This window comes from Symsagittifera roscoffensis, chromosome 1 (genome assembly GCF_963678635.1).
Source record: "Symsagittifera roscoffensis chromosome 1, txSymRosc1.1, whole genome shotgun sequence".
NCBI lineage: Eukaryota > Metazoa > Xenacoelomorpha > Acoela > Convolutidae > Symsagittifera > Symsagittifera roscoffensis.
Window position 1 is genome coordinate 64,782,317 of NC_087062.1, and position 27,285 is coordinate 64,809,601.

The window sequence follows — 27,285 nt, forward strand, 5'->3', positions numbered from 1 at the left end:
AATCTATGCTTTCTGCTTGACGCGCAAAGAAAACACAAAAAACTGAAATAATTTGGTTTTTAGTCAAGTCTACAACCCAAACTATCTGGTTTAGTGCACAGAATTAGTGTTCCGCTAAACAAAGATTGCAAGCTGTCGCTCTCAGTCCCATTATCGTCTTCTATTTCTGAACACAGTTTTACTTTAGTTGTGCACGGGGACTATCAACGCACTAGGACACTGCAAACGCTCGGATATTCTTTTGGTGTCAATGGACGAATTGAAGACACTTAAACAGAGCGCGTGTTTTTTTTCGATTTTTTGAGGAATTATTTTACAATTTGTTCACATTCAAAATTAATTTTTCGCCTTTGGCTTTTTGCTATTCGCGGTTGACTTTTGATTTATTTTAATTTCAATGCTAATTCGATCGCTTTAAAGGAAGAAAGTTATGCTCTCCAATAAGGGAAGTGCAAATGTTGCGAAAAAAAAGATGAATGATATTTGGTGTCAAAAGTGATTTTACTTCTCTAAGATTGCCACTTGATTACTTGATTTTTAAAAAGCAACTATTGAATCAATTCGCCTCAGTTCTGCTGGTTGTATTTTTAAAAATCATCCATTTATGGAGTTCAAAATTCAAAGAAATTTAATGTGTAAGTTTTTTTCGTGGAAGATAAAAGTTTGAAAATTATACTAACTCTTTTATTTAGATTTCTAAATGCCAGAGGTTGAATGATCGCATTTTTTTTAGGTCGTGTGGTTTTTTCAGAGAAAAAAAAGCAGGAGTTACATCTCAAATTTGATGTGGTGTTTATGTTTGACTTGTGATAGATTTTTTTTTCAAATTCATTTTAAGTTCAACTGCTCAAGAATTGAAAATTTTGTTTTTGATAGCCGTGCAAAAACATGATCAATTTCTAGTTTCAAAAGCTTTGCAACGGAATATAAGAACTACCTATCAATCCATTTTGCTTATTTTGGTTAGTTTTTTGGTTAAAATTTCGGCCGCAGGTAAATTTTTAAAAAATGTATAAAAACTGTTGAACAAAACAGGTCATTAAAATATTACTAACTTACAACTTTGAATAAAGTCAACAATTGATAGCTTTGATTTGTTTACCTAAGATTAGCAATCACTCCACTGAGCTTCTAAACTAGCGTATCATTCAACTTTATCCCTTCATAAATCTTTTTGTGCAAAGTAACGCTGTCTAAGACGAATTTACAGTGAGTCGAGTGTACAATAGAACATCCAATTTTACGCAAAACAGGTCAGAAGAGGTTCAAAAAAATTCAAAATGAAGGCGCCATTATAATACTAACTCCCAACTCCGAAAACTTCTTCGTCTGGCTAATCCTGAAGTTGGTAAATTAATCTCTGACTATATCAATCTGATTCTTTTTACTGTTTCAATTTTTGTTCTGCCAACATTATCTTTTTTTAAAACTACGTATAAAGCCCCAAAAACTATAGAAAAAGAAGGATAGCAGTTACTGTCCAAACAGTACAGAATGTTCCGACCGTATTCTTACAAAATATATAATCAGATTTTTTTTCAAGTTTGTATCGGTTTTTCGGCTCGGTGTGATAAAAGGATCTGAACGAAAAAATAGAGCTTAAGCATATTCGAGAGGCTTAGCAAAATATGCAAATTGGAAAACCACATTTGTAGAAAAGTGACTAGAAAAACAAAAAAAAACATTCAAATAAAATGTTTAGAAACTTTCTCAATTTTGTTTGCAGTTTTTTTTTGAAATTTTCAAATTTATTATTCTAAAAAGTCGTTAAAATACTCAGAAACTTTTTTTTACTTGATTAAAGCTAAGTTAATTAAGTTAGATTAACTAACTTATTAATCCGATTTTCGAAGAGAATGCAATACTTATGCTCGGCGTGGTTTTTTTTTCAGTCAATTTTCACCAATCGAAACAATAATTTTCACCAAAATTTTTTTACCCCAATGAAGATATCAATTTCTTGAGTTCAAAAAAAAGACATTTCACGTCCGAGTATTTTTTTGTAAAGTTCTGGGGGTTTGAAAATTGCCAAATTTTCCAGGTTCTGGATTAAATTATGCGCGCTTTGAAGAGTTTATTCATAATGCTGAGAGAGTAACGCGAGTTATTTATGCGTGGCGACTTATCCCGCACAACAAAATCATTCCTATTTGAATTGAGGCCAGCTAATTGGTCGTATTAGTTTCTTACGACTCAAAATTTTTCACTTTGTATTTGTCCAAAGTTTATAGGTTTTCAAGATTTTTCCCCAAAAACTACTGGATATGAATTAAGGGAATGAATTAAGGTGCTTTGCCCTGATATACGAGCAGTCTTGTTTTTCTATTTTAATTTTTTAAGCCATTGGAATAAGCTAGTGCAAGCCTGCTTGCTGGCTTTATTCGATAAACTTGATTTTGTTTAAAATTGAAAGATAGAAAATCTGCTTTTAAGCTTAACCAAATCAACTCTGCCTTAAATCTCAACCAATTTTAAACTAAACTAAATATTTCAAAAAAACTCTTGTTTAACATTGAAAAATTTGACGCTAGTTCTTGAGTTTTTTAGGGCACTGCCTCCGGTGGTTAAAAAATTTGCACTGGTTTCAACTCAAGAGAATTTGAACATTGAATTTCACCAACAAGACTGCTCGTATATCAGGGCTAAGCCCTTCTACTGTCCCTCAATTCGTATCGAATAGTTTTTGTCAAAAGAAAATAATGAAAACCTATAAATTTAGACAATAACAGTGAGAAAATTAGAGTCGTACGAAATTATTATGACCGATCTGATTGGCTAGCTTCAATTCAATTTGGAACGCATTTGTTGTGCAGGATATTTTGTCAGGCATAAATAATTCGCGTTACGCTCTCAGCAATATGAATAAATTCTCAAATTTCGCATAATTTATTCCAGAACATGGCCAATTTGGCAATTTTCAAACCCCCAGAACTTTACCAAAAAATGATCGGAGGTAAAATATCTTTATCCATTTGAACTGCGGAAGTCGATATCTTCAATGGGTATAAAACATTTTTGTCGAAACTTATTATTTAGATCGGCGAAAATTGACTGAATAAAAAAAACCACAGCGGCGAGAATAAATATTCCATTTTCTTCGAAAGTCGGAACAATAAACCTGAAATCTTCTTCTAATGAAAGCAAGAAAAATGTTAATTTCATTGTCAGATCTGCATATATGTTTAAATAGAGAGAGAGAGACAGGTGTTTGAAAACTGTAGGAAGCAATATTTCTTTACCATCCGAAACAGGAAACAAAGATTAGTCGGGTGCTGTACAGCAGCTAAGGTGCGATTTCCTTCCTCGGCGTGATCGCAAAAGCGTTTCCTCGGCTCATCTTGAAAGTACTGCATGTACTTACCAATTGAGTCCACTCAGAGTCACAGTTCGGATAGCAAACAGGAAGATTCGCAAGTAAAATGATCTTCTCCTGAAACTGATACAAAAAGGCCGCGTGCAATTATGTCGTTTAGCCTGGCGTTAACAGACTTAATTGAGACTTTCGACCTGGTCGTTAGAAGAGATGCTTTCGCCCCACAGCACAGAAGATTCGTTACCTGAAATGATCGGATCCTTTCATGAAGGCATGCAAGTTCAGTGCAGTTTGACAGCTTTTTTCAGACGCATTTCCTGAACAACTATGTCAAAATGGATGCGTATTCCACCCGTTGCTCATCGACATCTTTCTGTGACTTCTGGTATCCTAAAAGTTCAGGCAGCCAGAAATTGTTGTGTAATTCTATACCAGAAGCAACAGTAAAATCTGGAATCTTGTTTGTCTAAGGGCCAAAATTGAGGTGTGAAATGTTGTCGTAACGAAAACACTTCATTGTGATACCACAATTGACACCGCGCAACTTCTTATGAAGTAACTAAATTGGAAAGAAACACCGCCCGTCTCAAAGTTCCTAGCGGCTTGAGGGAGGGAAAACGCTTTATTCAGTATCTGTGGTTATTGTTGGCTCAGAGAACCTCAGATCGAGAGATTGATTCTTGCTCATGAACTTTAGCCTCAGACTTATATGAAATACGGCTGCGATTGTGGTTGTTTTTATGCAAGTTGTTTTTATTGGTACAACTTATAAAATGCGGCAGGTTACAAGAAATAATATTACTCAGAAAACGCAACTGGCAAGAAAATTGCCGCCATGTATTGAATAAAAAACGACTATTATTGATATGACCTTTATCGAAGAGCAGGACGAGAAACTATGCGTGAAAGCTGTTTTGTTGCGTGGTTTTAGATAAATTTTAGCACAAATGTAGAGAACCATGTGTGGGAAGTCAAAATTTAAGCAGTTTTGATTCAAAATTTTTAAAAATGTTTCAAAATTATTTTCAGTGTATAGAAAAACTGTCAACAGGGATGGGTCCATGATTTGCTCAAGAGGGGGTTTCGAAAAATTGTTTCAAAAAATTCGTCGACTTTTTTTTTGGTCGACACAACTGACTTTCCTAGCGCTCCCAGAGCACTATGAAAAGCGTAACTTGGCAAACTTTTCTGCGCCGCAGGTAAATTTTTGAAAAAAAGGTCAAAAAACCTTCAAAATGTTGATTTCAGGTATTGCTTGTTTAGGTTCATCCTCTCCCTCCCTCTCTCTCTCTCTCTTGTGTGAGCGACTTCGCGAATAATCCCTTGGGTAGTGATTTCAGCTGGGCGACCGAGATTCAGTACTATCTACAATAACGAAAGGGTTAAGTTTGTGGCAATTATACTGTACTGAACTATTTTGCTTGCCCATTTTTGTCATTTCTCTTGTTGGTGTATCGCTCGCACTCACAATCGCATGATTTTACTCTAGTAATTCCAATCACAAAAAAAAAAACAATTTAAATTAGACTGGGCTTTTAGTGGCCGAAATATAATCTATTCATCTAATCAAAAGGAACGGTTCCGCGAGTTTTCAACACAATTATTAACTTGCAGCTCAATTTCCGGCTTATCCAACTAAACAATTCTTATTACTTTGGCTATCCTCGATGGCTCAATCAACTATCTCTCATTTTTTAGATATCACTTTTTTACGCACTCGCACTCACAGGGGAGACTCACTATTATCACAATTGTCAACCTGTTCTCCCTAACTAACGATGAAAACCAACAATACTCTAAATCAGTACTAACTGTTCTGCTTCTAAGGGTACCTTATCCCTAATTTTTTCGCTTTAATTGCCTATTTGAGTTTTACTTATAGTTTTACTTATGATCATCCCTACAAGTCATGAAAATCACTCTTGCGCAAGGCCCTAACCGGAACTTTCTCTTAATGACTCTAGTTATGAATGCCAAGTTTATTAAAAGTATCTCCAGTTAAAGTTGTGCAAATATGAAAAACAATTTTACCAGTGGGGTAAACTCGGCTGTTAGCAGTCAAATTACGCCGAAAAGCCACCTAATGGGAGCTAAGTAAATATCCCGTTTATTCATACTGTTTATTAATTCCGGGCCACACTCATAATTCTGCCAGTTCCCTCTAAAACTACCTTCCTCGGATTGAGTTTATTTCTTTTTATTAATAGCTCTGCTGTCATTGCTGAGTTCAATCCATTAATTGCCAGTTTTACTCTAATTCAATGAACGTTATGATTTTGCAGCTATAATTTTTTCATCCTGATTCCTTTCACAGGGGAAAAACTTGCGCCTATTTATAGTTAAGGTGACCGACTCTCATTTCCATGGCTTATGACAGGAAATGACCACTTTCCGATGTTAATCCAGGAGTTTTCTTGCCAATTTACCGACTTTGAATAAAGTCAACAATCGATAGCTCTGATTTGTTTGCCTAAGACTAGCAATCACTCCACTGAGCTTCTAAATTAGCCTATCATGCATTTTTGTCCCTTCAGAAATTCAAGGTAACGCTACTTAAGACGAATTTGCAGTTAGTCGACTGTAAAATAGAATCTCCAGTTCTACACAAAACAGGTCATTAAACTAATGCAAGAGGGGAACCTTTGGTTGCCGAGGGCGTCGAATCTCTGAAGAAAAAAGGAATCCCCCTCAAATCTGCTCCTGACAGTCTGAATGTGTTTGAGTTTCAGAATGATTCAAAACGCAGTGGCCATTCTGATAGTTACTCCAAAAATCTATTCGCAATTTTCAATAAACAGTTTTTACTATATTCAGGCATTTTTCATCTAATTTATTGCAAATTACTCTCACTCAATCTGTAGGTATATTAATCTCTGACTATACCAATCTATTTTTTTATTGTTTCAATTTTAATTCAGCCACCATTGTCCACTTTTTAAAGCTACATTTTGCCCCCTCCCAGAGCTCAGAAAACAATAGAACATTTAGACAAAAATGTAGGAAAACAATCGAAGAGACTTTTTTGAGCCAGTTGTTTTGCTTCCTTTTTTGTCATCGTAACACTTTGTGCCACCTGCGGAGCAACACACCAAATTTGTTTTTTCAACATAGTTTTTCCGGTGTGACATGCTGCCTCGAAACTTCTGCATGCTGCATCAAAAATTGACTTGCTGATTTAAAAATCAATCGCGCAAATATATTTTTATGAATTGATTTTTTGTTGAAATTTACAATTTTTCATCGATACTACTTGAACTAATTTTGTCAAGAAAGAGAGAAATAAATTTCATAATTATGAAAATTTCAATTTTAAAGAATAACAAAATATAAACAGAAAAATGAAAAGTTTTATTATGAAAAAAAATCAAACTGTTATGTGGTGTATAAAAGTTTTCATGATTTTAAATTTTAAATTTAACTGCAGATTTCTGTCTTCGGCTGAAATGCAGTGTAAAATATAAAACACCATCTACAACCTTCCATCTAGAATACCAGAATTGACCATCATCAATTAAAAATGATAGTAGCTCAGTTCTAAACAAAAAAAAACAAAAGGCGTAGAAACATATGATATTCATACAATTTTTATACATTTTACAAGGATGTATGAAAACAAGCTTTGCGTAATTTTTTAAATAAATATTGCTTTAAACTTGAAAGTGCAAAATTGTTCAAAAACTTATAGTTTCTTTATATAAAAAATTAAACTTTCTTTTTATTCAGCCGCATAAAACGCACGTTTTGTGCACGTTTTGTGTTGTTTCAACTATATTTGGGCAATGCTTTCAATTTCAATGATTTTGGGGGCAAAACAGGCGAGGCGACCTTAAACCGAGAATTGGTTAATTGAACTATGTGTATGCTCGAAATTCTTTGTCAAAAATTTTGTAGATACTATATAAATCGGTGGAGGCATGGTTTATATATATTTTTTCGTTTTTTGAAAACTTGATAGTTTAATATAGCAAACTATACCCCAAAGACCTCAAAATGCAGCCCGAATATTCAAGTTTTTGCTTTGATTCCAGCATTTTTGTTGTTTATACAGGTAAATTAATCACAGTTGACAAGTTATGAGCAGAACCGCGACAACTCGCAACAAAAGACAACTTTCAACTCGCAAATATTTAGGAATTCGACAAACTCGCAAAGTTCGCGAATAAATTATAAATATAGAACTTTGGTTTAAAAGCCGGTGTATGGGCCATAACGGGCTCTAAATGTTTTAGAGTCCTACTCTCCTCTGTTGGCAAGCTTGCAACACTATGGTGCGACTACCGCAGTGGCATCAATCAAACCCTCGTAAAAATACGAAACAAATAGAGACAAACTAACTTTTAGAATCGGAGTTAAAGACTTCAATACTATTCAGATGATAAAAAAAATCTTTCAAAAAAGGCTAGTTACAAAGTTGATTTTTTCTCTGAAGGAAAAAAACTAAGCATAATTGTTCCGTCACTTTCTTTGTAGGTGTTTATAAGCTTCTCATTGTCATTTTCATCAAATTTTTTACGCCCTGATCTCCTTCAATTGACCTTGAATCACTTGTGATTTTTCTATGTTTTTTTTGTAATTGAGGCATGTGTATATGATGTTTTTCAAAACAATTGAGGCATGTGTTTTTAGTGATACCAAATGGAATACGTAGAGCTATGTTTGCCCTAATTCTTGTTAAGAAGTTTACTACACTATGTTTTCATGCTCGAGGCTGATTAATTTTTATTGTATAGGAAATGTTTGTATGCCGATGGAAGAACTGGTGCATGAATATTTTCAAGGCAGAACTGGTGCATAAATGGTTTCAAGGCAGAAACGAAGAAAATATTGTGGGAAAGGATGTATCCAACGGACATGCAGGTTCTAAGCAACATCCCCCTATTAAGATTGGGGCTTTGCTGCTTTCTCAAGATTTGAGAACATTCGCTTGATATACAATTTTCATAAATAAAACAGATATCTCAAATTATTTTGTAAAGAATTGTATGGGAAAAGTAAGACTAGAATTGAATAGAATCGAGCAAAAAACAAACAGCTGTTGAAAATCCGTTTCAAAAAGTGTAAATTCCAATTTCAGATAATAAAGGAGCCAACTTTGTTGTTCAAAGTATAGCATAAGAATGAGAAGACGAGGACACACCAAGGGTGACAGACGAAGCCGTTGGCTGGTACGTGCCGGTATTTAATTAGCACCGTTAAGTGACATATGATTGACAGCGAGATAGTTTACAGACAATGAACTAATATGAACTGAAATAACCTTCTATGTCATTTCCTCTTGTGTAAAAAATTGAAATTTTATAAATACTCATTGATGGAAAGTTGTACAGATATGAAGTTGATTGTGGCGAAAATTAAACACTGAGATGAGTTGAAAATCAACTTATTGCTGTATCAGATGGTTTTAACAAACCAAAAAAGACCGCCGCTAGCGGGGCCGCCTTTGAGTTTTCGGACGAGCTTTAATTTTGATCAGCTCTTTTTCTGGGCTTTAACAAATTTTTGCAACAGCAAGAGTTTTTCGCTGCGGTTCATTTTCAATTTCCTCCTTGATCGTTTTTTCTTGAAATACGGTCAATCATGACACCGCCCATTTTTGTTACCGCAGTACTTTTGCGCCCATTTTTAGTACCGCACTACTTTTGCGCCCACTTCTGCGGGACGCCGGTACCTTTTGGTTGCTATTTGAATCTTGACTGCTATAGGAAACCAATCGTTGCTTTCATGCGCGCTTTTTTGTCTCCTCCGGTTTGTTCGTGCTATCCGCATCCGCGATCGCCGCGTCGATCCTCGTCGTACTCGGTGTTCCCATTTCTCCGCTGGCCATGTTGGGCTACGTCGGTTCGACTTGCGCCGCCTGTACGATTGTTCCGTGATCTGAGGGTGCTTGTGGTTGAGTTGGACGTGTTTGAATACTTGATCTGATGGTCGTTCTATTTGTAAATAGAAAATTTTCGCTTTCATCCTTACTCTCCGATTTACTCACCGGTTCAAGTCGTCAGCCCTTTTGTTTCAGTGTCATCGTCTTCGGATCTTTAGTAATTGTTTTCGTTTCAGATCCCGTGGCTTAGGTGGCTGAGGCGATCCTGCGGGTGTTTTCTTGTTGTGGCTTGCGTTTTTCGAGACTGCTTTCGCCGACTTCCTAAGAACAACGTCAGTTTCTAAGGCAAGAGTATGTGTGCTTTTTGATTTCAGCTTAGAATTAGTTTCGCTAACTCTGTGGAGGTTCCTGTCTCCAGCTCGTTGGTAAAGTTGGCCTGATGGCCCCGGCTGCGATTCCACGTTGTCCATCTTGCGAACCATCGTTTCGTCCTGTTGGTCAAGTTGTTGTCCTTCCGTGCGTTTTGTGAGATTTCTTAGAACCATATTGGCCTCACGTACATTGTGTGTCTCGAATGGTGTCAACTTACTCGTAGAGTTAATTGAAAACAAGTTAATTGAAAACTTTTTCCAGTGTTCGTGGTATCTCACTCTAGCATATGTGAGAAGAGAATTTTTCTAACTACCTAGTGTCCGGTCTACACATCCGGTAGCGCTATGGTCATTGACCGGCAATTTTATTGTTTCGATCGCTTCGGTATTGCAAAACGCCTTAGAATCAATGGACATAAATTTCGTCCTTCGATCGATGTGTGTCCTTCGGGGCACTCCATGGATTACTATGTACATTGTTAAATATTTAAGTATTTTGTCCAATCGGTTATTTCCGCAACTCATCGCCAAAGTCCAACGTGAAAAATGATCAAACGCCACGAGGACATTTTTTTTTGATTCATTCGGGTAATTAGTTGGTCCCCAACAATCGAGTTGAACTGACTCACGAGGTTTTTTTGGTTCATTATTTTTTCCTACGTTACTTTGCTAAATTATCAATTTGAGTTTCTTACCAGACGTTGAGCACTCTGCGCAATTTTCCTCCATATATTCGATCAATCGATAAATATAAGGTTTACCAAATGTCTTTGGCAGCTTGAAACATATTTGATTTCACGTGATCGTGATAATAAATTCGGTTGTTAATGGCAGTAGTTAAACTATTGGGAATCACTAGTTTATCGTCCATGCAAATGCCGTTTTCCCTGACGTATAGTATATTAAAGAACAGGGCGTAGTAACGATTCATGGCATCTGTTTTGCTATCTATGTTTGGATCTTTCTACTTTATCATATCTCGAACGGCAGTAAGCTGAGGGTCAGATTTATAGTTAGGTTCTACAAATTGCAAAATGAATACTTCTGGTAGCAAAATAAGTTTGCTTAAATTTGATTATCCCCTTGAAACAATGAACATGATTAAATTGTTGGGATCAACCGGAGGAACAGTTTCTCCAGCGTATGCCGAAGGTAAGGAAAGTACACCGCTACCATATCGCCGCTACTATGTAGGCTGGGATGTCGTTTCAAAAATAGTTCTATCTGAAACTTCTATCCAATTTTTCTAAATTTGACTTGTAAATTTTTGTACAACTTGACTTGAATGAATATTAGCTCGACGTTTTTTCATTTTACTTTACTGTCAGTCTATGCAAATATCTTGTCTTCGATTGGTTAGTTTGCAACTGCATGATACGACACCCTCTGGTGGCAAGTTTATGATCGAAAAGTTGCTTAATCCATTTTGGTTGGATGATTTTGCTTTGAATGACGTAATTACCGGTCCCGTGGTGGAATCCGATTGATCTTATCCCAAGGCGCAACGTATTGAGCTGATTTTTGCTCCGTGATCATGCTACGGTAACTGTTTACCGGCACCACCTCGCCGTTCGGACTTCGAGATAAGTAATCCGCCAACCCAATTTTTGCCCTCGATTTGTGTCCTACTCAATTTGTGTTCTAAGGCTTTATGATCTTTTATCACTGAAAATTTTCGTCCTAAAACGTAATTACGGAAATAATCCGCCCCTCACACCACTGCTAGCCTTTCGAGTTCATTGGTTGAGTATTTGTCTGCCTAATTTAATTATCTTGAAGCAATTGAGATAGGTCACCACCCCTCGGGGCCTAACCTCTCGACGACACGACCGCCCCAGGCCGTTTTGACTTGCATCACATACTATTCGTATATCTCAACTTGCCTTTTTAAGTTTTCAGACGCAATTTAACCATCCGTACTACTCGTGTTTTCCATTTAGCAAAGGGCGAAGTGGGGCGGTAATCTTGGCAAGGCCAGATAGGTACTTGTTAAGGCTGGGAATTGAGCTCAGAACGACTTGAATTGAGATAAAGTGATTGGTGGTTTTAGCGCTTTGATTGGCTAGGTTGGTGTAATTTTGTGGCCAAGCCATTCACAACTCTTTTGTGCAATTTTTTTCGACCGTCCCGATATGATCGATTGCCGAACCTTTCGTGACTACTAGTGAATCTTTTATAAACGCGTGTGCCTGCGAAAACTCCGAAATGTTGCTTTACATTATTTGTCGAAATTCTGCTAGCATTGTTCTTAAGCCGTAGAATTCTGTTTTAAAGCGGTACGTAACGGTCAATTTTCCTCGTATTATTGAAAAATTACATTGACGTAGTAAGCCCGTAAGCGTACGTTAGGTCCATTGTCGAAAAAAACTTTCCCCGGTTTCATCTCGCTGATTGTTTGTCCGATGGTGTCCATTAATTCTTTAATGTTCGGCTTTTGATAATTTCTCCTATGGACTTGTTTGTTCAGTTCTCTTGAATCAACGGCTAGCTTAACCGATCCGTCCTCTTTATCTGTGACTACAATAGGCGTAACGAAGTGTTTATCTGAACACTCTTCCAGTTTTCCGATGTGCCCTTGCTTCAACAATTTCGCAATTTCGCCGTCCACTTTTGTTTGCAGCGTAATTGGTACCCATCGTCCCTTCTGTTGGACTGGGGTGAGGTTCATTAAAAAAATCCGCCTGTACTTTACAATTCCTAATTTTCCCTACCCTACGAAAGAGGTTTGAAAATTATTGTCTAAAGTGTTCCTGCCACAGGCTCAGTGTAATATCCTGCTTCCTGGGCGCGTCCTGCTCTATCGACATCTTTGTCCTCTGGTTTTTGTTGAAAAAATTTGATCCGCAAATTGCTCATCAGGTCCGTCCATTGATCGATGGTCGGCTGCCTCCTATCACACGAATCATAGGGTCGACTGCCTCCTATCACTCGTTTCCCAGCCATTTGACTCAAACCTCACATTAATCGTTCTTATCAATGAAGGGGTTGTTTCTATAGTCGCGGAACATATTGTCCTACGGTGTCAGATAATGCAGCTTGACATTTTGTGAGCCAAGGGTGTTCGTCAGCTCTCCGATGGTGAAAACTGAAATGGGGATCTGCTGTCTATCCATACCCGTGTAGTCTTCCCGTTGATGCGTAAAGGCAGTTGAGCTCCCGCGACCTTGAGATCGGTCCCTCTCTTATAATGAACTGACATCACCAAGTACATTGCCTGAGCTGTCCGAATCCCAAGAATGCGACGGTGCTTCGGATCTATTTACACAACCAACGGCACCTCCGTGTTGTGACGGGTGATCCTCCGGTATTTCAGAGTAGTCGAACGTTCCTTTTTCGTGTTCTCAAATTAATTCCCTGCTCCGCACCCCCGATTGCTAGCTTGCTTCCCCCTGTAGGTGTGTTTATAGTAACCGGTTTTCCGGCAGTAGTTACATGTGACACTTTTCACTGAGCACTTGGCCACATGGTCTGGTGTGAACCCTGGTTGATCACAGTTGTAGCATCTCCTGCTGGTTGGATTGCCTCGGGGAAATCCGCACCCGGGGTGCTGTCCTCTATCGCGTGAGTGATTTTTCCGATACCCCCCTGGGATGATTCCGACCAATTTGGTCTTAGTTTGAAGGCCAACTCCCGTCGGTGCCGATGAAGTTACTCCGCCGGTAGTTGTAGAAACATACAATTTAGCGTACTTGTCCCGCCGCTCGTAAGACAAAGCAATCCTGTACAGTTCTTCTGGGAACTTTGTGTACCGGCATAATTCTTTTTGGGCTGCGCGGTTGTTCATGTTGACTATGAAAACGTCCCTCAATATTCGTTACTCCAATGCGCCAAAACTGCATCTTGCGGTCAGCCCAATTAGCACCGAAAGGAATTTTTTTTTGGTCGACACAACTGACTTTCCTAGCGCTCCCAGAGCACTATGAAAAGCGTAACTTGGCAAACTTTTCTGCGCCGCAGGTAAATTTTTGAAAAAAAGGTCAAAAAACCTTCAAAATGTTGATTTCAGGTATTGCTTGTTTAGGTTCATCCTCTCCCTCCCTCTCTCTCTCTCTCTCTTGTGTGAGCGACTTCGCGAATAATCCCTTGGGTAGTGATTTCAGCTGGGCGACCGAGATTCAGTACTATCTACAATAACGAAAGGGTTAAGTTTGTGGCAATTATACTGTACTGAACTATTTTGCTTGCCCATTTTTGTCATTTCTCTTGTTGGTGTATCGCTCGCACTCACAATCGCATGATTTTACTCTAGTAATTCCAATCACAAAAAAAAAACAATTTAAATTAGACTGGGCTTTTAGTGGCCGAAATATAATCTATTCATCTAATCAAAAGGAACGGTTCCGCGAGTTTTCAACACAATTATTAACTTGCAGCTCAATTTCCGGCTTATCCAACTAAACAATTCTTATTACTTTGGCTATCCTCGATGGCTCAATCAACTATCTCTCATTTTTTAGATATCACTTTTTTACGCACTCGCACTCACAGGGGAGACTCACTATTATCACAATTGTCAACCTGTTCTCCCTAACTAACGATGAAAACCAACAATACTCTAAATCAGTACTAACTGTTCTGCTTCTAAGGGTACCTTATCCCTAATTTTTTCGCTTTAATTGCCTATTTGAGTTTTACTTATAGTTTTACTTATGATCATCCCTACAAGTCATGAAAATCACTCTTGCGCAAGGCCCTAACCGGAACTTTCTCTTAATGACTCTAGTTATGAATGCCAAGTTTATTAAAAGTATCTCCAGTTAAAGTTGTGCAAATATGAAAAACAATTTTACCAGTGGGGTAAACTCGGCTGTTAGCAGTCAAATTACGCCGAAAAGCCACCTAATGGGAGCTAAGTAAATATCCCGTTTATTCATACTGTTTATTAATTCCGGGCCACACTCATAATTCTGCCAGTTCCCTCTAAAACTACCTTCCTCGGATTGAGTTTATTTCTTTTTATTAATAGCTCTGCTGTCATTGCTGAGTTCAATCCATTAATTGCCAGTTTTACTCTAATTCAATGAACGTTATGATTTTGCAGCTATAATTTTTTCATCCTGATTCCTTTCACAGGGGAAAAACTTGCGCCTATTTATAGTTAAGGTGACCGACTCTCATTTCCATGGCTTATGACAGGAAATGACCACTTTCCGATGTTAATCCAGGAGTTTTCTTGCCAATTTACCGACTTTGAATAAAGTCAACAATCGATAGCTCTGATTTGTTTGCCTAAGACTAGCAATCACTCCACTGAGCTTCTAAATTAGCCTATCATGCATTTTTGTCCCTTCAGAAATTCAAGGTAACGCTACTTAAGACGAATTTGCAGTTAGTCGACTGTAAAATAGAATCTCCAGTTCTACACAAAACAGGTCATTAAACTAATGCAAGAGGGGAACCTTTGGTTGCCGAGGGCGTCGAATCTCTGAAGAAAAAAGGAATCCCCCTCAAATCTGCTCCTGACAGTCTGAATGTGTTTGAGTTTCAGAATGATTCAAAACGCAGTGGCCATTCTGATAGTTACTCCAAAAATCTATTCGCAATTTTCAATAAACAGTTTTTACTATATTCAGGCATTTTTCATCTAATTTATTGCAAATTACTCTCACTCAATCTGTAGGTATATTAATCTCTGACTATACCAATCTATTTTTTTATTGTTTCAATTTTAATTCAGCCACCATTGTCCACTTTTTAAAGCTACATTTTGCCCCCTCCCAGAGCTCAGAAAACAATAGAACATTTAGACAAAAATGTAGGAAAACAATCGAAGAGACTTTTTTGAGCCAGTTGTTTTGCTTCCTTTTTTGTCATCGTAACACTTTGTGCCACCTGCGGAGCAACACACCAAATTTGTTTTTTCAACATAGTTTTTCCGGTGTGACATGCTGCCTCGAAACTTCTGCATGCTGCATCAAAAATTGACTTGCTGATTTAAAAATCAATCGCGCAAATATATTTTTATGAATTGATTTTTTGTTGAAATTTACAATTTTTCATCGATACTACTTGAACTAATTTTGTCAAGAAAGAGAGAAATAAATTTCATAATTATGAAAATTTCAATTTTAAAGAATAACAAAATATAAACAGAAAAATGAAAAGTTTTATTATGAAAAAAAATCAAACTGTTATGTGGTGTATAAAAGTTTTCATGATTTTAAATTTTAAATTTAACTGCAGATTTCTGTCTTCGGCTGAAATGCAGTGTAAAATATAAAACACCATCTACAACCTTCCATCTAGAATACCAGAATTGACCATCATCAATTAAAAATGATAGTAGCTCAGTTCTAAACAAAAAAAAAACAAAAGGCGTAGAAACATATGATATTCATACAATTTTTATACATTTTACAAGGATGTATGAAAACAAGCTTTGCGTAATTTTTTAAATAAATATTGCTTTAAACTTGAAAGTGCAAAATTGTTCAAAAACTTATAGTTTCTTTATATAAAAAATTAAACTTTCTTTTTATTCAGCCGCATAAAACGCACGTTTTGTGCACGTTTTGTGTTGTTTCAACTATATTTGGGCAATGCTTTCAATTTCAATGATTTTGGGGGCAAAACAGGCGAGGCGACCTTAAACCGAGAATTGGTTAATTGAACTATGTGTATGCTCGAAATTCTTTGTCAAAAATTTTGTAGATACTATATAAATCGGTGGAGGCATGGTTTATATATATTTTTTCGTTTTTTGAAAACTTGATAGTTTAATATAGCAAACTATACCCCAAAGACCTCAAAATGCAGCCCGAATATTCAAGTTTTTGCTTTGATTCCAGCATTTTTGTTGTTTATACAGGTAAATTAATCACAGTTGACAAGTTATGAGCAGAACCGCGACAACTCGCAACAAAAGACAACTTCCAACTCGCAAATATTTAGGAATTCGACAAACTCGCAAAGTTCGCGAATAAATTATAAATATAGAACTTTGGTTTAAAAGCCGGTGTATGGGCCATAACGGGCTCTAAATGTTTTAGAGTCCTACTCTCCTCTGTTGGCAAGCTTGCAACACTATGGTGCGACTACCGCAGTGGCATCAATCAAACCCTCGTAAAAATACGAAACAAATAGAGACAAACTAACTTTTAGAATCGGAGTTAAAGACTTCAATACTATTCAGATGATAAAAAAAATCTTTCAAAAAAGGCTAGTTACAAAGTTGATTTTTTCTCTGAAGGAAAAAAACTAAGCATAATTGTTCCGTCACTTTCTTTGTAGGTGTTTATAAGCTTCTCATTGTCATTTTCATCAAATTTTTTACACCCTGATCTCCTTCAATTGACCTTGAATCACTTGTGATTTTTCTATGTTTTTTTTGTAATTGAGGCATGTGTATATGATGTTTTTCAAAACAATTGAGGCATGTGTTTTTAGTGATACCAAATGGAATACGTAGAGCTATGTTTGCCCTAATTCTTGTTAAGAAGTTTACTACACTATGTTTTCATGCTCGAGGCTGATTAATTTTTATTGTATAGGAAATGTTTGTATGCCGATGGAAGAACTGGTGCATGAATATTTTCAAGAAAGAACTGGTGCATAAATGGTTTCAAGGCAGAAACGAAGAAACTATTGTGGGAAAGGATGTATCCAACGGACATGCAGGTTCTAAGCAACATCCCCCTATTAAGATTGGGGCTTTGCTGCTTTCTCAAGATTTGAGAACATTCGCTTGATATACAATTTTCATAAATAAAACAGATATCTCAAATTATTTTGTAAAGAATTGTATGGGAATAGTAAGACTAGAATTGAATAGAATCGAGCAAAAAACAAACAGCTGTTGAAAATCCGTTTCAAGAAGTGTAAATTCCAATTTCAGATAATAAAGGAGCCAACTTTGTTGTTCAAAGTATAGCATAAGAATGAGAAGACGAGGACACACCAAGGGTGACAGACGAAGCCGTTGGCTGGTACGTGCCGGTATTTAATTAGCACCGTTAAGTGACATATGATTGACAGCGAGATAGTTTACAGACAATGAACTAATATGAACTGAAATAACCTTCTATGTCATTTCCTCTTGTGTAAAAAATTGAAATTTTATAAATACTCATTGATGGAAAGTTGTACAGATATGAAGTTGATTGTGGCGAAAATTAAACACTGAGATGAGTTGAAAATCAACTTATTGCTGTATCAGATGGTTTTAACAAACCAAAAAAGACCGCCGCTAGCGGGGCCGCCTTTGAGTTTTCGGACGAGCTTAAATTTTGATCAGCCCTTTTTCTGGGCTTTAACAAATTTTTGCAACAGCAAGAGTTTTTCGCTGCGGTTCATTTTCAATTTCCTCCTTGATCGTTTTTTCTTGAAATACGGTCAATCATGACACCGCCCATTTTTGTTACCGCAGTACTTTTGCGCCCATTTTTAGTACCGCACTACTTTTGCGCCCACTTCTGCGGGACGCCGGTACCTTTTGGTTGCTATTTGAATCTTGACTGCTATAGGAAACCAATCGTTGCTTTCATGCGCGCTTTTTTGTCTCCTCCGGTTTGTTCGTGCTATCCGCATCCGCGATCGCCGCGTCGATCCTCGTCGTACTCGGTGTTCCCATTTCTCCGCTGGCCATGTTGGGCTACGTCGGTTCGACTTGCGCCGCCTGTACGATTGTTCCGTGATATGAGGGTGCTTGTGGTTGAGTTGGACGTGTTTGAATACTTGATCTGATGGTCGTTCTATTTGTAAATAGAAAATTTTCGCTTTCATCCTTACTCTCCGATTTACTCACCGGTTCAAGTCGTCAGCCCTTTTGTTTCAGTGTCATCGTCTTCGGATCTTTAGTAATTGTTTTCGTTTCAGATCCCGTGGCTTAGGTGGCTGAGGCGATCCTGCGGGTGTTTTCTTGTTGTGGCTTGCGTTTTTCGAGACTGCTTTCGCCGACTTCCTAAGAACAACGTCAGTTTCTAAGGCAAGAGTATGTGTGCTTTTTGATTTCAGCTTAGAATTAGTTTCGCTAACTCTGTGGAGGTTCCTGTCTCCAGCTCGTTGGTAAAGTTGGCCTGATGGCCCCGGCTGCGATTCCACGTTGTCCATCTTGCGAACCGTCGTTTCGTCCTGTTGGTCAAGTTGTTGTCCTTCCGTGCGTTTTGTGAGATTTCTTAGAACCATATTGGCCTCACGTACATTGTGTGTCTCGAATGGTGTCAACTTACTCGTAGAGTTAATTGAAAACAAGTTAATTGAAAACTTTTTCCAGTGTTCGTGGTATCTCACTCTAGCATATGTGAGAAGAGAATTTTTCTAACTACCTAGTGTCCGGTCTACACATCCGGTAGCGCTATGGTCATTGACCGGCAATTTTATTGTTTCGATCGCTTCGGTATTGCAAAACGCCTTAGAATCAATGGACATAAATTTCGTCCTTCGATCGATGTGTGTCCTTCGGGGCACTCCATGGATTACTATGTACATTGTGAAATATTTAAGTATTTTGTCCAATCGGTTATTTCCGCAACTCATCGCCAAAGTCCAACGTGAAAAATGATCAAACGCCACGAGGACATTTTTTTTTTGATTCATTCGGGTAATTAGTTGGTCCCCAACAATCGAGTTGAACTGACTCACGAGGTTTTTTTGGTTCATTATTTTTTCCTACGTTACTTTGCTAAATTATCAATTTGAGTTTCTTACCAGACGTTGAGCACTCTGCGCAATTTTCCTCCATATATTCGATCAATCGATAAATATAAGGTTTACCAAATGTCTTTGGCAGCTTGAAACATATTTGATTTCACGTGATCGTGATAATAAATTCGGTTGTTAATGGCAGTAGTTAAACTATTGGGAATCACTAGTTTATCGTCCATGCAAATGCCGTTTTCCCTGACGTATAGTATATTAAAGAACAGGGCGTAGTAACGATTCATGGCATCTGTTTTGCTATCTATGTTTGGATCTTTCTACTTTATCATATCTCGAACGGCAGTAAGCTGAGGGTCAGATTTATAGTTAGGTTCTACAAATTGCAAAATGAATACTTCTGGTAGCAAAATAAGTTTGCTTAAATTTGATTATCCCCTTGAAACAATGAACATGATTAAATTGTTGGGATCAACCGGAGGAACAGTTTCTCCAGCGTATGCCGAAGGTAAGGAAAGTACACCGCTACCATATCGCCGCTACTATGTAGGCTGGGATGTCGTTTCAAAAATAGTTCTATCTGAAACTTCTATCCAATTTTTCTAAATTTGACTCGTAAATTTTTGTACAACTTGACTTGAATGAATATTAGCTCGACGTTTTTTCATTTTACTTTACTGTCAGTCTATGCAAATATCTTGTCTTCGATTGGTTAGTTTGCAACTGCATGATACGACACCCTCTGGTGGCAAGTTTATGATCGAAAAGTTGCTTAATCCATTTTGGTTGGATGATTTTGCTTTGAATGACGTAATTACCGGTCCCGTGGTGGAATCCGATTGATCTTATCCCAAGGCGCGACGTATTGAGCTGATTTTTGCTCCGTGATCATGCTACGGTAACTGTTTACCGGCACCACCTCGCCGTTCGGACTTCGAGATAAGTAATCCGCCAACCCAATTTTTGCCCTCGATTTGTGTCCTACTCAATTTGTGTTCTAAGGCTTTATGATCTTTTATCACTGAAAATTTTCGTCCTAAAACGTAATTACGGAAATAATCCGCCCCTCACACCACTGCTAGCCTTTCGAGTTCATTGGTTGAGTATTTGTCTGCCTAATTTAATTATCTTGAAGCAATTGAGATAGGTCACCACCCCTCGGGGCCTAACCTCTCGACGACACGACCGCCCCAGGCCGTTTTGACTTGCATCACATACTATTCGTATATCTCAACTTGCCTTTTTAAGTTTTCAGACGCAATTTAACCATCCGTACTACTCGTGTTTTCCATTTAGCAAAGGGCGAAGTGGGGCGGTAATCTTGGCAAGGCCAGATAGGTACTTGTTAAGGCTGGGAATTGAGCTCAGAACGACTTGAATTGAGATAAAGTGATTGGTGGTTTTAGCGCTTTGATTGGCTAGGTTGGTGTAATTTTGTGGCCAAGCCATTCACAACTCTTTTGTGCAATTTTTTTCGACCGTCCCGATATGATCGATTGCCGAACCTTTCGTGACTACTAGTGAATCTTTTATAAACGCGTGTGCCTGCGAAAACTCCGAAATGTTGCTTTACATTATTTGTCGAAATTCTGCTAGCATTGTTCTTAAGCCGTAGAATTCTGTTTTAAAGCGGTACGTAACGGTCAATTTTCCTCGTATTATTGAAAAATTACATTGACGTAGTAAGCCCGTAAGCGTACGTTAGGTCCATTGTCGAAAAAAACTTTCCCCGGTTTCATCTCGCTGATTGTTTGTCCGATGGTGTCCATTAATTCTTTAATGTTCGGCTTTTGATAATTTCTCCTATGGACTTGTTTGTTCAGTTCTCTTGAATCAACGGCTAGCTTAACCGATCCGTCCTCTTTATCTGTGACTACAATAGGCGTAACGAAGTGTTTATCTGAACACTCTTCCAGTTTTCCGATGTGCCCTTGCTTCAACAATTTCGCAATTTCGCCGTCCACTTTTGTTTGCAGCGTAATTGGTACCCATCGTCCCTTCTGTTGGACTGGGGTGAGGTTCATTAAAAAAATCCGCCTGTACTTTACAATTCCTAATTTTCCCTACCCTACGAAAGAGGTTTGAAAATTATTGTCTAAAGTGTTCCTGCCACAGGCTCAGTGTAATATCCTGCTTCCTGGGCGCGTCCTGCTCTATCGACATCTTTGTCCTCTGGTTTTTGTTGAAAAAATTTGATCCGCAAATTGCTCATCAGGTCCGTCCATTGATCGATGGTCGGCTGCCTCCTATCACACGAATCATAGGGTCGACTGCCTCCTATCACTCGTTTCCCAGCCATTTGACTCAAACCTCACATTAATCGTTCTTATCAATGAAGGGGTTGTTTCTATAGTCGCGGAACATATTGTCCTACGGTGTCAGATAATGCAGCTTGACATTTTGTGAGCCAAGGGTGTTCGTCAGCTCTCCGATGGTGAAAACTGAAATGGGGATCTGCTGTCTATCCATACCCGTGTAGTCTTCCCGTTGATTCGTAAAGGCAGTTGAGCTCCCGCGACCTTGAGATCGGTCCCTCTCTTATAATGAACTGACATCACCAAGTACATTGCCTGAGCTGTCCGAATCCCAAGAATGCGACGGTGCTTCGGATCTATTTACACAACCAACGGCACCTCCGTGTTGTGACGGGTGATCCTCCGGTATTTCAGAGTAGTCGAACGTTCCTTTTTCGTGTTCTCAAATTAATTCCCTGCTCCGCACCCCCGATTGCTAGCTTGCTTCCCCCTGTAGGTGTGTTTATAGTAACCGGTTTTCCGGCAGTAGTTACATGTGACACTTTTCACTGAGCACTTGGCCACATGGTCTGGTGTGAACCCTGGTTGATCACAGTTGTAGCATCTCCTGCTGGTTGGATTGCCTCGGGGAAATCCGCACCCGGGGTGCTGTCCTCTATCGCGTGAGTGATTTTTCCGATACCCCCTGGGATGATTCCGACCAATTTGGTCTTAGTTTGAAGGCCAACTCCCGTCGGTGCCGATGAAGTTACTCCGCCGGTAGTTGTAGAAACATACAATTTAGCGTACTTGTCCCGCCGCTCGTAAGACAAAGCAATCCTGTACAGTTCTTCTGGGAACTTTGTGTACCGGCATAATTCTTTTTGGGCTGCGCGGTTGTTCATGTTGACTATGAAAACGTCCCTCAATATTCGTTACTCCAATGCGCCAAAACTGCATCTTGCGGTCAGCCCAATTAGCACCGAAAGGAATTGCTGGAGCGGCTCTTTAATATGTTGCTATCTGTACAATAGCTAGAAAGTTTCATATGTTTCGTTTCGTTCCATCTTAAGTTCCGCTTCTATAGCGTCTAAGACCCGTGGATATCTAGTTGCGACCAGATCGAGATATGGCCATTTCTTGTGAAGTTCATTCGGGCCTTTCTCCCCCAGGCATAAGAAGAGATTAAAACTTAGCGCTCTCCGTCCGGTTTTTTCCATCCACACCCCATGGTGGTGCCGCAATCTGCGTTGCCGTAAATTTCCCGTTGAAGTAGAAGTTTTTGGGCTTTGTCACGTGTTTAGCGACCATGTTCCATTGAAAGCGTTTAAGTCAGAATCCCCAGAGCATAGGCGTTTCGCTGCATTTCATTGGCCAATATCCGGTTATTCCAAGTGGATTTTCACCCCACTTAGACCTGTTGGCTGCGCCATGTTGAAAATCAGTTTCAATAAGTGTAAAATTCAATTTCAAATTATAAAAGAACCAAATTAGTTTTTCAAAGTATAGCATAGGAGTGAGAAATAGAGGTCACGCCAAGGGTGACAGACGACGCCATGGGCCGGTACCTGCCGGTACCTAATTAGCGCCGTTGGAATGACATATGATTGGCAGTGCGATAGTTTACAGACAATGAACTAATATGAACTGAAATAGCACTCTATTTCACAGCAGAGAAAAAAGATAAAGCGATAAAAACAGCTAGCATCTCATCGATACAAAGTATAGACAGCTTGATTTCTTTTTAATTGCTCATATTACAATGAAAGCTACTGATAAAAAAGAACCAAATCTGTTAGCTCTGGCCCATCTCATTCAGAATAAACCGTACACAATGGTGAAGCATCTATCTGTAATCATAAATCTAATCATATGGTCAGAACCACTCGGCGAGACTCAATTGATTGTAAAATCAATAAAATACACTCAAAAAATTGTCAACTATTTATTGGTTTCACTAAAACAAATAAACATCTGCGGTTTTGTTCACGCGTTGAACTTTTTGACTTAGTACGAACTAAAAAATATATAAAGTGTTAAGCTTTTACTAAGTTTTAAAACAATGTTCTTATGATTTGCTATGAGTTTTCCAATTATCCAATCTGCTATTGCTATAACAGTTAAACACTTACAAAAAGTATTTACTTTTAAAGCAATTCCGAATAAATTACACTCGTTCTTGTTTGTTAAAAACTAAAAATTACCTAATCTGTCTCGAAGATTGACAAAGTAATTATTAAATCAGCAGCAGCCTTCAAATTGTTGGATTTCAATTAACTCAAGAGCAAATCTACAGAAAGACTGACTTTTTATAGCTCCTTTTAAATTTCTCATTTATTTTCAGTTTCTGCATGAAGGTATGTTCAATATATTGATCAGAAAAAGAAAACAAAAGTCTGTCTATCATAATTTATTCATTTTCTCCAATTCATCACAAAAGCATTTGTGCATTTTTAAGGATTAAGAAACGGCCAGTTTTCAAGAGCAAACTATTTAATTTTGTACTTGGAGAAAAAACACTCAGAAAACTCTTTCAAAAAAAACGAATGCACCAACACAGGTGAAAATTGCAACACCACCTACAAATCACACAAAAATCCCATTAATTCATCTTGAAATTAAGAATTTCGGCTTTTCTCCAATAATTTTAATCTTTTAAACTTACACCGCTTTTATTCACGTCTAATTTGGTCAATCTATTTATTTTTGGGCCTCTGTTATGTCAACTGTCCACACACAAACAGGCGAGGATGATACAACTGATAAAATCTCCAGCGCTGCCGATGTCACAAATGGTCAGTATGGTCTAGAAAACAAGGGCAATTCCACTGCAAATCTCGAACAGATTCCTCCGATTACTAGTAAAACAGAGCCACCCTCAGTACCTAAGAAATTTGTAAAGGAAACTAAGATCAGTAAGAGAGATCAACTGAAATTGAGTGAGGCCTTTACTGCACTATGTGAGTCAGAGGCTGATGGGCTTCCTGGAAAAGTGAGTCGACATGACGTGAAGAAGTGTCTCTTTTTGCTAGGTCAGTTCATTAGTATGTACTTATTATAAATGCAGGGTCAATTCCTTGGTGGGTGGCCCTCCGCGCTTGCCATGAAGGTGCTGAGGGTCACCCACCCTTTGCCACTTTTGTACGATAGCCAACTGCCCAACCAATTTCTGACTAACCAAACTTAAAACAATTTTCTAAAGACCTCTTTGGAGCTAGTATATGCTAATTATGAGGTAGAAGCTTGCATCAAAAAACCGCAATTTTACCGTCCATAAAAAAAGCGCTCAATGACGCCTTTTTTCCCAAAACTTGGAAATTAGTCAACACATTTTTTCAAAACCTCATCAAACACGTTTCTGTGCATGCCACAGTGTATAAGAACCTTTTAAGCCCAACGATATGAATTCAGGTATATAGCAGCCAGCCTTTAATTAAAGTTAGAAGACCTTGAACATAATTCAAATCCACTCCACATACAATGAAATCAAATACACATTTTACATAGGTTCTTATTTGTTTGTTGTTTGAGTAACTCCTTCTTTTTCTGCAGGAATAGCAGTTAGCGACGAGAGGATCTCGCAACACTGTGAGTTGGACGACGTGGACGGGGAGCTAAAGATGAACTACAGGGCGTTCGAGAAGTGCTACACTGAGATCATTAAGAGTCAGCCAGTCACTCTGAAACAAGTGAACAAATTCTACAAACAGCTGGACTGTCTAGAGGAAGGTCAGTAGGTGTTGATTATGGCGTCCCGTTTATTGAGTATTGCCACTTTTTTGTCCGAATCCTCCGGCCAATATTAAATGATTCATCGTTCCTTGTTGACTGGCAAATGAGTTCAAACTAAAGGTTTACGATTTTAGACTTGCGATCATCACAAAATGCAAATCTTTAGTGAAAAGAACCAAAATACGAGTTTCCGACTTATTTTGTTCAATTCCAGGTCACGTAACAATTGCAGCGCTGCGCAGCTGGTGTTTCTCGAATGATCTAGTGTTGCCAGAAGACGAATTAGAATTGATGGTCGGCAGTGCCGATCTGAACAAGGACGGAAAAATCACAGAGAAAGAGTTCATCAAACTCATGAATCAAATCAATACTCTCAGACCCACCTCAAGAAAAAAATAAGAAAAACAGATGTATCATTAATTACCACGAGTTTTTAGGTTACTGTGACCTTTATTTAATTATTTTCGAGAACATTTTTAGTCATTACATATCATTTTAGGTCAAGTTAGGGGGAGAATAAAACTACGTAGAAAAATAATTCATTCTCTCTGAATGTAAATGAGCTACATAAAAACATTTTTTGCACTTATAAACCAAAAATCAACTAAGTCAACGTTTGAGCCAAACGATAGCCAAAAAACGGGTAAATAAAAAAGGAAAAAACATATTTTGCACGTAACCATTAGCTCAAACTGAATGTATGCTGCGCTAGATTTTCTATAGGGCATTTGAAAAAGTTTGTGAACAATAAAGCTGATTGAATTTGTTGAAGTTCACTTACAAAAAAGTAAATCCGAGAAAACTTCATTAAATAAACGTCAATTATGAACTTGTTTAGCACGCCTACAATCGCGAAAACCCAATATAAAAAGTAGCAAAGCAGCCAGTAGCAATTTTGGGGGTGGTGGGGTCGTTAACAATTCAAAGAGCGGAAAACTTAAACGCAACTCCGTTTAAATGCAAGTGAACTGCATAAAAACATTTATTTTAATCATAATTAATGTTTTCAGAATAGTATACCAGTAATGACTTTATAAGAGCACACTTACAACCATAAAAAAACCTGAGAAAAAGTCATCAGACCTTCTGGTCCGTTTTCAGACTTCTCTGAGCGGAAAAAAAAACAAATCGTTTTCTCACTTTCCTAACTCCGATTTTCATCATTATCGACCAAAACGCAAAAACTCAAAGAGTACGAGCTTTCTTTAAAAAAAAGAAAGAAGAGGAAATATAAAAAATCATGCTTTGATGTTTTATTAAATTTCTTAGCTGCTTGCTATGTTCAAAATATCTCAATTGCTCAAAATGATTTTATCTAAGAAAAGGTTTTTTTTTCTGGTTGAGGCTTTTTTGGTCGTTAAATTTTTTGAGTTTCTTCTCTGTTATGATATTTTACAAAAAAAATTTTACTTAGGCCTTCTTCAGTTCTTACGTTGCGCTAAGAATCTAACGGGAAATTTTTTTGAAATTTTTCGTATAATGGTTTAAAAGTTTCAAAAACATGCATGCAGTTCAGTAGATGTATACAGTTTGTGTCTTTCCCGTGCTAACTTTATTGGGTCGAATTTACACTTGAATAAAAATGTTCTGTATACTTTCTTGAGATCATAATCCAGTTGTTTCATGACACTTAAGTTTGAAGAACCAGATATTAAAACCCCATATTGACAAATAGATTCCACAATTGCTTTGTAAGCATGTATCGATTGTTTCTAGGATAAATCTTTGCTTAATTGATACAAAATGTGTTTTTTTTTTACTGAGAATAGAAAACTGATTAGCAAAAAATTATTGTCTGTTCTTGAAAATACCTAAATGATTTCCAATTTTCACTAACACTTATTCATTTGCGCTTTAATAACAACTTTCTGTTTTGACTATTTGAAATTCATAGTTTGTGTTTTATCGGTATCGTATCGAGGGTGAGAAAAAGGTTTTTCGGACAAATTTTAATGCTGAACTTAAAAATGCAGTGTCATCAGCATGAGGGAAAGTATGAGTTTTTGTTTTCTTGAGGATAAATCATTTATGAAGATAAAGAAAAGAAGTAGGCCTAAAATTGAGCCCTGCAGCACTCCATAAAAAAAACTTTTTTCAATGGTGATTTTTTTAAACCAAGATACGTAAACTGTGTCCAATTTTCAAAATAGGATGCGAAGCATTTAAAAATGGGACCACGCAACCCATAAGAGTAAGTTTTTCTAGAAGTTGTGTGTGGTTTAA

The 27,285-nt window shown here is 37.8% G+C and overlaps 2 protein-coding genes across 3 annotated transcripts in view; both read left to right on the forward strand.

Moving 5' to 3' along the window:
- Positions 1–27,285, forward strand: part of LOC134847739 (uncharacterized) — a 569,481-nt gene that overhangs the window by 289,061 nt on the left and 253,135 nt on the right. The gene's annotated exons all lie outside the window — the stretch shown is intronic.
- Positions 23,183–25,525, forward strand: LOC134856899 (calmodulin-like protein 5). The gene is made up of 3 exons (XM_063873193.1): positions 23,183–24,362; positions 24,883–25,059; positions 25,277–25,525. Exons 1-3 carry the CDS (start codon positions 24,050–24,052, stop codon positions 25,459–25,461), a joined length of 675 nt encoding a protein of 224 aa, XP_063729263.1. The 5' UTR covers positions 23,183–24,049; the 3' UTR covers positions 25,462–25,525.

Coding starts and splice junctions, on each gene's coding strand:
- LOC134856899 (XM_063873193.1), top strand. CDS start 24,050: ATGTCAACTGTCCACACACAAACAGGCGAGGATGATACAACTGATAAA. Junction 24,363..24,882: donor GAAGTGTCTCTTTTTGCTAG/GTCAGTTCATTA, acceptor CTTTTTCTGCAG/GAATAGCAGTTAGCGACGAG. Junction 25,060..25,276: donor GCTGGACTGTCTAGAGGAAG/GTCAGTAGGTGT, acceptor GTTCAATTCCAG/GTCACGTAACAATTGCAGCG.